Raw genomic sequence first — 13,498 nt, 5'->3', positions numbered from 1 at the left:
GTACCAAGGAAACGAGTCTCCCTAAAGGTTTGTACAACGAATGTTAAAATAATTATTCGTAATTAGAACAATGACAAAGGCCAGGGAAGGTAGAAAAAAGGAATCGGGTCAAACTTAAACCTAGACTAATAACTTACCACGGCAATGATTCCCATCATGGAAAACCATCGCCCAAGCGAGGACAAGGGTTTCCAGTCATAGTCCACCCAAACGTAGGGTCCAAACTGTGCCATTATACGTCGTAACTTGCCTCTATTTGGAGAATAAAAAAAGTAAAAAAATTATAAAACTATCAAGGAGGAATTGTTGCTTCATTAAAACTTGCAAAACTATTAAAAACTCCAAGTCGTCCATGTTGTTAGGAATGTGTACAGAGAACAGAGAGAGGGATGAAAGATGTCTGACATTATCAGTAGATGTACAATACAAAAAAAAACTTGCATATGACTAGAAATTCTACAATGGTGATAACTTCCTGAAAATGTGTTGAGATTTGATATCATGTAAAGAAAAGTCTCCTAAAGTATAAATTTTTCAAATCCTGTTTTAGCTACCTGAAAATTTCCAAATGTGAAATCTGACAAATGATTTATGCATAAATCTTTAAAATATTTAGCTGATAACTACAACATAAACTATATAAATTCACATATAAATAATCCCTTTCTGCTAATAATTTACATACAGTCTTCTTGAAAAAGTTTTGTCTCAATTTAGAGTTTTTTTAAGATCAAGTAAATAATTTACCCCACATAACATTAGTGAGCCATGTTAATATAATTCTACTAATTAATTTTCAAATAGAACATGACATTCTTTCAGGCAAGTTTTATTGAAAATACTGTAATGGCTGCCTCAGTTGCATTGATCTTATACTCCGTCTTCTCGATGGCTCTAATTATCTTCTTTTCAGGACTACTGCATACAGCCAGTAACTGAGCAAAATTTATCCTTCATGGTGGGTAGTCAATTCAGGAATAATTGGCGAGTCAAGGTTTTAATATAAAATTCACAAATTAGGTAAGATTCACAATTCAGGTAAAAGTAAGAGAACAAGCTACGCATTTCGAGAGTGGTCTCCCTTCCTCAGGCTTGAGTGCTGGAAACGATGAGAGCTGCGTCCTTATATATGGCAACTGAGGCAGCCATTATTTTCAACAATATCTTTATTCCTCGCACTCAGTTTATTCCCGGTTAATACTCGTGTATATGAATCCTATACTCTATGTATGCATTCAAAGTGATTAGGTAAAGAAATAATACCTATGCATGAAATATAATAAACTGTAATACAAAATACAGTACTTTAGATACAAGAAAAATTACCTCCCTCACGTTTAAATTTGCAATAGGAAATACTTGAATAAATATAAATCTTAATTAGCTAATTATAAGGCATACTCAATACTGCCACCATCTTTCTGTTGTTATTTCTACAAAAGATAAGCCAATCACAGTAATTGTCATTATCGCCAGCCTACCATGCAACCGCAATGAACAACTTTTGGATATTGGCTACCGATATTGTTCGCAATGAATTTGTCAACCAGTGTCACAAATTATTGAAAAGTAACTAACATAATTACATTTAAATATTTTTGTTAGGGAATTCAATAAAATTATGTCTAAATTTCTAAACTCAATCAGGGCTGACCTGATATTTACAAGACTATAGTTATTCATAAATTTAATAAGTGTATAAACTAAAAATGCAGAGGATTTAACAAAACTGATCAAACTGAGGTTTCCAAAACTTTACATTTACTGCACTGATAAAGTTTGGACATTCTTGTGTTTAGCTTTTAATGCCAGCCAACCTTGTCTTTATAAAGTCCTTAATTCATGTGAATTATTTGTAATATATTTGATGCTCAAACAACTAAGACAAATTAAATTAGAACTAAAAATTAAAGCTATGAAAAAGAGGCACTTTTAATATTAAAAATGAAATAATCCAAGGACGAGCTTGACCTGTTCTTATTTTTCATTTGATTTACTACAAAGTAGTACTTCCAAGTTTGCCATACATCAAGGATGATGGAGTTCATGGTCACAGAAGTCGAGTGGTATCGTCAGGACTTCAAACCCAACTCATGACAATAAGCTTGGCTGGTAACATATTGTGTTTTTGAAAGCTAGGTATGACGGCTTTTGGAGATCAAGTCATCAGCTGTCTCTCCTTGGTTGCCCCCTTCCCTCAGTGTTATTAGCAACGACACGTAACCTATGTGGATATATAAGGTCTCTTGGATAGTGTGTGACAGTGCAATGGCTGGTTTCTTGCTTGTGCAACTTAAAAGTAATTTGGGCTTGGCTGTTTTATTGAAATCTTTCATTGTCACATTACATACAGGGATCGTGCCAATACAATTCAACAGTATATGTAACCTGTAGAAGATATATTCCAGTAAAGTTGCAAGACAAAACGCACAGCATTTACTACAAACATTAAAGGTCATATTCACCATAATGAACATCTTCATTTCTAATATTCTTAAATGCAATTGCAGCTCAAATCCTAAAAACCGAATTTAGATATAAAGGGATTTTGACGAAGGAAAAATCTATTTCTGGGCGAGGAACCTGTGTCGCCCAGTGAAATGCTCCTTAAAGCACCATTGCAAAGGTATAAATAATGCTAAATATACCAGAGAAAAAAGTTTCATGGAATGCTAGGAATATATCCAGCTCGCTCACCCCTAAAGGGTGTCGGTACTAAAACTGGGGCGAGTGATACCACTACCAGAGATCCCTTTCCAAACTTTTCTCTTTCCCATGCAGAGCCTTAAACTCAAATCATGGGAAGAAGTACTGTACATTCAGAACTTAACTATTCTGATTTGGTAAGAATTTGGCTTTTACAGAACTAAAAGATGCTCTTCACCAAATTCATTTTTGACTGGATAATAATAATCATCCAAGAATCACTTCATCTAAACCTGACCATAGCATGAACACAAAAATCTATTCTAATCTCAACCACTGGGCAAAACTGGACTACTGTATGCTGCATTTATATAAAACCTAATAGAATTTGTTTCCATCACTATACTTTATACTTATGACTTTGGACCATATGGTCAAGTGCTGGAGTTTGGGAGACCATTCAGTACCCACATAAAACTGAGGGAAATCATGATACGTTAAAAATAAAAGGTAGAAAGTACATAGTATTATGAAGTACTGTAAAAGGTTAAACGTATGTAGAATTAAAATGTACTAAAAGACTGAATGTACATAGTACTACAAAGTAAAAGGTTGAAGATCAGATGTATGTAGAATTAAAAAGTAAAAAGTCGTGTGTATAGAGTACTGTATTACAAAGTTAAAGAATGAACGTATGCAGTATTACATAGTAAGGGTCGGACATATGTAGTGAGAAAGGAAGTGGGGACAGGGTTAAAGAAGAAGGCTAAATGGTAGGTGCAGCTATGGATCAAGCTGATGAGGGGCAAATTCAAATAATTTAGTATTTGAATAAGTAAACTTATAAATAAACCTATTTACTTAACTAACAAGAAACAATATTACAATTTTACCTTTTTACACTATAATTTACTTTAAACCTCTTGGGCGCTGATCATATGTATATATGGTCAGTCTCTAGAGCATTGTCCTGCTTGATAGAGTAATGTCACTGTTCCTTGCCACTGCCATTCATGAGCGGCCTTTAAACCTTTAGGCCAAGTTAATATAGTCTTTCACCTAGTATTATTGGTGAACATTTCACAGTAAACCATTTCAATTGTGAGTAATTTTTGTTTACTTGATATAAATATATCTAAAAATACTATTTAAATTTAAAATTTGTTTCTGCTTATTTGTCAGGCACATAGACATATTAGAAAATTCTCGAGTGTTAAGACGTCCATATATGAAACGAAGAGTGGCTATCTTATAAAGGTACCAGTACAGATGAATTTAAGCTTTTATAACGCTAGATATCTATAAACACCAACTTTAGCTGCTAACAAATTATATACTCAAAGTTAAACTACATAGTTTAACCAGCACAGACAAATATACCTACAGTATTACTTATAGGAAAAATAACCAAGAACAGGGTATTCCAGATGTGCTAGAAACAAACAACCAAAATACCTTTATGAATAGTGACAAAGTCGATGAATTTCTGAAACTAATAAAAATGGAATTTTGAAGCAACTGATTTGCATATTCAACGAAAACAGAAAACCTGTTAAGAAGTCGGAACTGCTTTAGAAAGGAGAGCCAGGCAGTTTTCTCAAAGAGGAGAAAGTCGTCACTCATCTAACTACTGCTTTGCTTCACTTTCCACAGCCAATTGGCACCATTTGCTCCCTGTAATTTAGGGTATGCATAAACGGTCCGTAATTCTCATGTATTGTGTGGAAGATTAGGATAACCGGTTTTCAAATTTCAGTATCTAGTCTCTTGCATATCTGGCTCAGAATGTTAGTTCTTAAATGAGGGTTAAGAGAGAAAAGAAAATTCTGTAAGGAAAAAAGTAAGAAATGGAGAAGGAGAATTCTACAATATAAAAACAATGATACCTTGCAATTCTTTTGTGTTACTTTTAATAAGAAAATTCTTATTCTTATGAATAAAACTCCAACTGACACAGGGTACTGAAAGTATAATGTTTCATCGGTATATAGTCCATATACTGTACTATTTACCACAATTAGGTACTCGATGCTTGTAGTGAAAAATCTCATGTCGCAACTAATAACTCAGTTTTAGTGAAAATTTATACAGTACTCATTTTCTTTAGGAGATGATGATGATGACTCATTTGCTACATAGTAAGTGGATATCCACGTACTTCCCAGACATGCACCAAAAGTGTTTAGTTTTCAATAGAGTAATACAAAATATCTCATTTCCTCTACAAATGTCTCTATTAGTTTCAGTGCAAAATCATAAATAAAGCTGCATGGGAGGAAAAATATTTACTTCACAGTATTGACATTGAAAATAAAAACTGGCTTAATTTTGAACACATTTGATTTTTATGATACTGGTTGACAAACGAAAGTGCATTACCGATTATTGCAAGAGAAGTTAATGAGGCGTAAAGCCCAAAACTACAATGCCAGACATGTAAGAGCACTGACATTGCTAGAATGCAGCTCTTCCTGCCTAAGCATTCTCTTGAGACTACCTACCATACTCAGGGGGCAAACTCTAATGCATATAAAGACAAAATCCACATGTACTTTTCTCATCAAAATGCAATTAATAGTATTCTAATTAGGCAATGAATACACAATACTAAATGATCTCTTCACAACATCCAACACAGCAAAATCAGGATCCAGATTCATACAGAAAACTTGCAGTGCCAAAGTGAACATGACAATCTAAAAAATCCCTTTACCTGTAGGAAGGAATGTTCCAAAGTCCTCGCCAGTGATACGTCTTCATGGAGAAAGACTTAAGAGTCAGCAGACCGCAGTAGATTCCAAGCCCATTACACACTAACGCATCCATTATCCACTAGAAAAAAAATGATAAAGAAAAATCTGTGACGGGGAAAAATAACCAGGAACCAGAGTAAATGAGTGAAAGAACTACCCTACTACTGCACTAAATATGAAAATACATTCCATCTCTGCTAGGAAAAATTTATCAAATGCATACGGGATACTACTGACAAAATTAAAACCTTGGCTATGTTTCTTATGATTCTCATTTTGGTCGACCAACAATGACATTCACCACACTCCACAAAAAATCAAGACCTTTTAGGTAGGGGACATTGTACAAAATTCAACTACAGAGGGCTAAATTACTAATTAAAAAATTCTAGAAAGTTTACCATTTTAACTCCAATTCTAAAAAGGGTTTTTATATTGCTGGTGCAAATGGATAAAAGTTGATGGGTATTAACTTTCACAGTGTGCCTTCTTTCCATAATTCTTTCATACTGTATAATACACTCCAAGTTCCGACCACGTAAACATTACTCTCTTCCGAACTTACAAAGAATGATATAAAATTATGAGAACATTGGGAGAATAAGTATATTCTCTACTCTCTCTGATGTGTCAACTAAGCCAGTGAGATTGAATAACTATAGAAATTTTCCAAATTTCACAACGCTGATACCCAGAAGCGTTAGTTTATATTTTTTCATACTTATCCACTGGCAGCTTACAGCTGAAAGACAGCCCTTTAGAAACACTCCTTTATTACTTCTATGGATTAATCTTTTTCCACTGACAAAGAAACCAGAGAAGCAAATTCTAGATCCAGACTAATTTTTTTTTTTTAACAAGCAGCATTGGCTCCTTATCCCTTCACATATGGGGAAAATCATTATTGTTATTCAATGCAATTAAATATTTTGAATTTTCCTTGTGCTTCTGTTTTCTTCATTTCATTCTGGTTAAGATAGGGACAGGGGGTGACTGATTCATCACAAAAAAATGGTATTTGCAGATAAATACTAAAGTGAATCAAGAGATTTTTGTGACAGCAAGTGTAAATCATGACAATAGATGGTGTATTATTTAAAAATTCCTGTACCAAACAACAATCATTTACACACTCCTGTACTCCTGGCTTTTTAATAAATTCCTTTAGATATCCTTAGATACTCCTATACTATACTAAATGCAACAAGAAAGGGACAATAAGGGAATGCACCTGGTTTTAAATGGAGTCTCTCACTTGTGCCTTACCTCCAAAGTTTGTTGGATTTCCTTCTTTCTGCAACCCTGCTCCAGCTACTTTACCCTTCGTCTCAGTCTTCCTGATTCTTTATGTATAGGTGTATTGCCAAAATTGTATCCAAAATTACTTCACAATTTGTTCTACACCATCAATAAAGTAAAATTAATGGCATTTTTTCAGTACAGTATAAAGGTTTCCCCCCAATCCTAAACAACCTCCTCACACACTCGTATGCCAGATGTTGCCGTTACACATACTGCGATACATGTACACATTCTTGCGATGGACCGTTCTCTGCTTCAAGCTCGCCATATGCTCACCTTCATAACCAAGCTAAGGCAGTTATCTACAATATGAAAAGGTACTGAGGGAGAGAGAGAGGGGGGGAGTGACCTGTGGAGACATGGCATCCGTATGGGAATCTATTTTAAACAACGTGCCTTCCCCTATCAGTCAATTCTCACTGCATCAAGTATAGTAAATATGACTGAATTTCAATACTCGTATCATAACAATGAAAATTTCTACTCTATGCCATATTAAAAAGAGGTACTGTATCTGTGGTTTGTCTAAAAAAGATTGTAAATATTCTCTGTTCAACATTACATGGTGATACAAGCTTGAGATAATGGGTTGAATAGAATGGAAAATGTGTTACAAGACATAGTGGGATTAAACAGACTTACACAGGATTTACCTGGGAATACATACATCCTGCAAGAAGACGTGTTCTTATGTCAGTGGCACGAGTAAATTTTAAAATCTATGGTGAATAGCTGTGTTTTTTTATCAAATTCCATTACATACAATGGAATAAAAAACACCAAAAAGGGGTATCATCAACAAATACAAAACGTGCAAGACCACCTATATTAACAGAAAAACACACTTTTGGGGAAAATTTTACTAATCAAAATAACAAAATGAGAAACCTCATCAGGGTCCTAATGAGTAAAACAAAATGATTCTCAGTGAACATACAATTGGTAAGATCTCTAACAAAGACAAGTACAAAGAGGACACAGATATGATGCGATTACTCACCTAATTAAATTCCATACTGCTTACTTCATTGGAATAATGTCTCTGCCAGAATAATCTAGGAAAAGTCTTTCTGTTAAACAAAGTCAAAGTCTGCAATAACCGTGAAGAAGACGAAGACGGCGATAATGTTCACTCTAGGAACTAATAAAGAGCGATTGCGAATTTTTACGAACACTAACATGAAATGAAAACATACAACACAGAGAGAGGGGAGTGGGTAGAAATAAAGAAGTAAAGAAGACGAAGACGGCTATAATGTTCACTCTAGGAACTAATAAAGAGCGATTGCGATATTTCAAGAACACTTACACGACAGGAAAACATACAACACTGAGAGAGGGGAGTGGGTAGAAATAAATTTATGCAGGCTGTTTAAAAATTATCTAAAAATTCCCTATTTCCCTTAAAACTATTGGGAACGAAGAAAAAAAAAGAAAAAAAAAACAAAGAAAATAAAAGAAAAAAAGAAAACAAAAAGTCCAGAGAAAAAACATTCCAAAAATCATCCATATTTTGGCATGAGAATTCCAGCAAAATATAAATTCTATTTTTTATTTCACATGAGCATTTTCCTTGAATTCCGAGCTTAATAAATTCTAAGATGTTGATTTAGATTTTTTTTACACAGACTACTACATGAATATACCATAAACATACACAACCTAAGAATTAGGGACATATGCATAGTTAAAGATTAGGGAAGAATGCAAGTCTGTGTGTTTAATGCATATATATATTTCACTCTGGTTACTGTACTTATGGCCAGCACCAACTAAGCTTTACTTTATTGGTAAGAGTTGCATCAATACTAATTATTTCCTATTAAAAACATCAACAAAGGTTAGCTTCCTATTCAACAATGATGAAGCATCATTTCTTTACTACTATTGGCTTTGGGTAAGATTTTCAAAATAAGCTTTTCAAAAAAGTTACCATATAGCTACTGCATTTATCAAGTTGTCGCAGCAAAAAATTGACATTTTGATCACACTTCTCTCAAGATTTGATATTGAAATCTCTTATAGAGAAAGATCAACAAAGGTTAGCTTCCTATTCAACAATGATGAAGCATCATTTCTTTACTACTATTGGCTTTGGGTAAGGTTTTCAAAATAAGCTTTTCAAAAAAGTTACCACATTACTAATGCATTTATCAAGTTGTCACAGCAAAACATTGACATTTTGATCACAGTTTTCTCAAGATATGATATTGAAATCTCTTATAGACGAAGATCAACCAATTAGGTAAGTACACAGGAAAAGTTGTTTCAAAGTCTTTCAGCACTTAGACTGTCAAACCTTAACTGTACATTCCAAACCAAAAATAATTAATCATCTATTAGTGAGGCTTCCTTTTAGGGCTCACAAGAAAAAGTCACCTAAATATGTACAATCATTCACTTTTTACACTTATGAAAACAATTCAGACTTTTTACCATGAAAATTATAGTGGTAAATTGATGAAAAGCATTACAATGCTGACAATCATTCTAATAATAAACATTCTATTGTCAAATTGATGAACTACACTATAATGAGTAACAATGAGAATGTGTTGATAATTGTGACAGAAATGAAGTACCTAATTCCAAGGAAAACACTCATTGAATTGGAGTCTCCAGGCGAAAATAAAATGAAATGCAGACCTAAAGAACAGGACAACACAACAGATTGAATGATATTCAATACAGTCCTTTGCAAACACGAAGGCAGACAGAAGAAAGCGTCCAATGCTTAACAAGCGGAATAGATAGGACACATAAAATATTAAGATTTAACTTACATGGTCCCACCAGCACTCAGAGAAGTTTGGGAGTTGATGCTCTAACGTGTACTCGAGAATCTCAAACATGACGGATATCACCCAGCACAGCCACCAGTCTCGCAGTAACAAGGTTTTCATCCACCAACCAAAGAAATGCAAGGGGACAAAGAGGTCCAATTTGTCCTGAAACAAAGAAGATAAAGAATAAAAAATTTAATAAAATAAAACATGGAAATATCAACTTTACTAAGATGCCTACCCTGTTCCATGCATTCCTTCACTTTTAGTCGTTAGCTTTATTTTCCTCTCACTTAAGGGCAAATCCTTGGGATAAGCCTTATGAGAATCAAGCTTTGAGATTCTATGGTTTCATTAAACCGATCTTGTATATGATAAAATTTAATACCTTCCCTGAGTGTAATGGCAGCTGATAAGAATGCAAAATTAACTAACAGAAAGAAGGTGCCAAAAGTTAATACAGATACTGTATCTGGAATAAGAACATTAATAGAATTCAAATTTTTGTGCAACTATTAAAAATGGTTTGAGCTACTGTAAACTCCTTTACCCATTGGAATGACGTTACCAATTCTCTAAAAAGCGCAAAAAGAACATGTTCTTGGTAAAGTGGAAGAAGAAAAAAAAAGTCAACTTCAGAGCAAAGAAATCAGCTGTCTTTACAAAAATAAAAAGGGAAATACCATCTACGTTAACACCTCCATGAACATCAAGGTCCAGTAAAAGGGCTTCATTTTCAAATTACAAGTACAGTACAAAACTGTATATACTTTTCTTCATAGATGGCCAACCTTTGACAAAAAATATGTACATTACTTCATTATAATAAGTGGTTAACTGCACCTCTGTGATAACATAAAAATTAACCAGCTAATACAAACGATTAAACAATAACCATTTCGTAGGAAAAGTTTGTTACAGAAACTCAAGTAACTTATGGGTAAAATTTAATCTAATTAAGAATATCTTAAATGCAGAAATCATACGTTGGTATTTTATTTTTTCCATGCAGATCTTTCAGTCAAAGTCTTGAAAAAAAGTCCATCTCATTGAATCAATTCAAACTTTATCAAAAGGTGAATTTCATAAGCCTAAACTTTTTCAATGTAACATGTGCTCAAAATCAACTTTTCAAGAATGTACTATAAATCTTAAGACTACTAACACAGTACCGTACAGTAATATTATTGCATCAAAAAGTATTAGCAGAGCACTGGGACAACAGGAACATTTGGAGACTCAGTTTTATATAATTTTGGCCATAAGGCCTACATTAAGGAGATCTACCTTACCCAAATATTATGATATGGGTCATCTGGGGCCCCATCGTCATACAGCTTGCAGTTTCCTCCGTATTCTTTTTCTTCAATTGGCTCCCCAAGCTTTGAGTCAATGTGTTTCAGAAGTTGACGGGCTCCTGACGCACTCTGAAAGAAAAATTAACTGTACAGTACGCAAATGGCAAAGTCGTAAGAAGACATAGACAAGGTCTTTGTACCGGTATGCATTGAGTAATTGATAAGAATCAAAGGTTAAATACACATACAGTATTCAATTGATTCAACAAATTAAAAAAATAAAAGTTATACAGTACCTGATAAAGCATGAAGATCAGACCAAGCTCATAAACAATAGAAATGATGAAAGTGAACCGCCAAATAGCCGGGTGGGGACGTTTAAACGGACCGTCGGGCGTTACTGTCACGCCGAGCAGAATAAAAACCAACACACTTGCAACAAGGCCTCTGAAAAAGTAGTTTTATTATACAATTTTATTCATATTGCAAACAAAATATTCCCTTAAAATACTCAATGTTAATTTCATAGATTAAATTATAATCTTATTCTTAGACTTTATTTAGATATGTGACATTCTTAGAAGTTCTTCCAAGATATTGGATTAAACTATTGGTTGCTAGTGATGTCTCCTTTCTTGACTTATTAATGTTGTCTGTAGAATTTTACTCATCACAGAATACTGTATAGTCAATAAATCCTAATTCGTACCATCGTCCATGAAATAAATCAAACTTCATTTTGCAAAACACTAAAGTATAAATGAATTCATAATTTATGTTTTAAAAATGCTGAGTAAAAATAGTTTCCTTTAACTGCTTATTCCATGAATTTAAAAAAAAATTATTTGACATCTGAAATACCAAGAAACATTCCTATTTCAAAGATTTCCTTTCAATTATACTACAGTCCTGTATTAAAAATGCTTAAGATTGATGCCAAATCAAACAAAATGACAGAAAGTTTTTTAACAGACCATTTATGCTCCTCGTGACAGTATTTAGGAAAATCACTTAGATTTAGTAAAAACTCAATTTCTATTTCTTACTGTCAATTTACTCAATCCATTTAAATTATGTAAACAAAAACTTTGCATAAGTTTTATTAGAAATAAAATAGATTATAAATATGGCAGAAAAAAGCCTATCTTCTAATTTAATTTGCTTTAACTATTCAAAATGGTCATCATCTTTGTTCTTACCTTTTTGTATTATCTACCATATCTTCATCCGGAGGTGAAAAGGCTTCATACACAAGAAAACATATCATAAATACCATTGTAGTTAGCGTGTGTGCTCTCCTGCAATGAAGAGAAAAGAGAAATTGAGAATAATCATATCACTTATTAAGGTATCAGTTTAGTATTGGGTGTATAATCGCAGGGGAGTACGGGATCCAAGATATCATGGGAGACCTCCTCGTTGCGATCGTGAAACGCAGTTAGGGAAGATAACTACTTGGGAGACCAAAAAAGAAAGATATATGGCATAGAGTTTATTGAGGTCCCACCTCTCATGACACTGACGGTATAATTCTATCACAACCATCAACAGCAATTGAAAAGATACTGAAATTCACCTCTAAAAAATTCTTGCTAACCATCAACACTCTTAATGATAATCAATAATTTCTATGTAAGGTGAAGACTGTCAAAACAGAGTAAAACATATCTAAAGTCTGTATTTGAACTAAAAGTATCATGCATTAACCCTTTTACACCCAAGCTATTTGGAAATTTCCAACCCTTAACCCCCAGGGGTTATTTATTTTCAAGCACATTTTGCAGTATATTTTTTTTAAATTGCTCTGACAACCTTAATTTTCGCCATAGAGAGGTCAGGTTGGTCTCATTCTCTTGGAAAATGCCTGAAGTTTCTCAAAAAAAATTATCAAAAATATGCAAAAAAAAAATTTAAATAGCAGTTTTTTGCAAGGACGTACCGGTACGTCCATGGGGGTAAAGGGATGAGTTTTGTGAAATGTACCAGTACGTCCTTTGGGGGTAAAAGGGTTAATAATGGTCCTCTAAGCAACTTTTAAAACTACCATGTCCATCTGAGAAATATGGCAACTTTAAATTAGAACTCAAATTAATCTAATTGGAAACCTTTCACAACTACTTATCCACTCAAGAAATTTCTGGCAATTACATTGCTATCTTAGATGTCATTTGACATTATCCATAAATTTAGAAACGTTTGGGAATTGTAATGTTCTTAAAACACTTACACCATAATTAAAACATCTGGCAATTACAAGCTTCTCTGGGAAACACTGGTACTATAACTACAGCAGCTGGAAATTCTTGGCAATTTCAATCTTGTCTTTGAAACACTGACACTATAATTACAGCTTCTGGAAACTCCTGGTAATTACAATCTTCCCTTTTAAACACTGACACTATAACTACAGCATCTGGAAATTGCTGGCAATTACAATCTTCTCTTTGAAACACTGACACTATAACTACAGCATCTGGAAATTGCTGGCAATTACAATCTTCTCTTTGAAACACTGACACTATAACTACAGCATACAGCAGCTGGAAATTCCTAGTAATCACAATCTTCTCTGAAACACTGGCACTATAACTACAGCAGCTGGAAACCTCTGGCAATCACAATCTTCTCTTTGAAACACTGACACTATAACTACAGCTGCTGGAAACTTCTGACAATCACAATCTTCTCTTTGAAACACTGACACTATAACTACAGC

General features: G+C 33.8%; 1 protein-coding gene across 1 annotated transcript in view; it reads right to left on the bottom strand.

The window, feature by feature from the left end:
* The window catches only part of LOC137638494 (phosphatidylserine synthase 2-like), a 41,101-nt gene that overhangs the window by 6,784 nt on the left and 20,819 nt on the right, over nt 1-13,498 (bottom strand). The window contains exons 3-8 of the mRNA XM_068370589.1: nt 11,982-12,080; nt 11,079-11,229; nt 10,777-10,911; nt 9,485-9,649; nt 5,360-5,478; nt 138-252 (exon numbers count right to left, since the gene is read on the bottom strand). Of these exons, the coding sequence (XP_068226690.1) occupies nt 138-252; nt 5,360-5,478; nt 9,485-9,649; nt 10,777-10,911; nt 11,079-11,229; nt 11,982-12,080 (784 nt within the window). The remainder of the gene's footprint in view (nt 1-137; nt 253-5,359; nt 5,479-9,484; nt 9,650-10,776; nt 10,912-11,078; nt 11,230-11,981; nt 12,081-13,498) is intronic.

The sequence above is a fragment of the Palaemon carinicauda genome, chromosome 3, assembly GCF_036898095.1.
Source record: "Palaemon carinicauda isolate YSFRI2023 chromosome 3, ASM3689809v2, whole genome shotgun sequence".
Classification (NCBI taxonomy): domain Eukaryota; kingdom Metazoa; phylum Arthropoda; class Malacostraca; order Decapoda; family Palaemonidae; genus Palaemon; species Palaemon carinicauda.
Note: the sequence above shows the minus strand (reverse complement) of the source record. Positions and strands in the feature narration are given on the sequence as shown.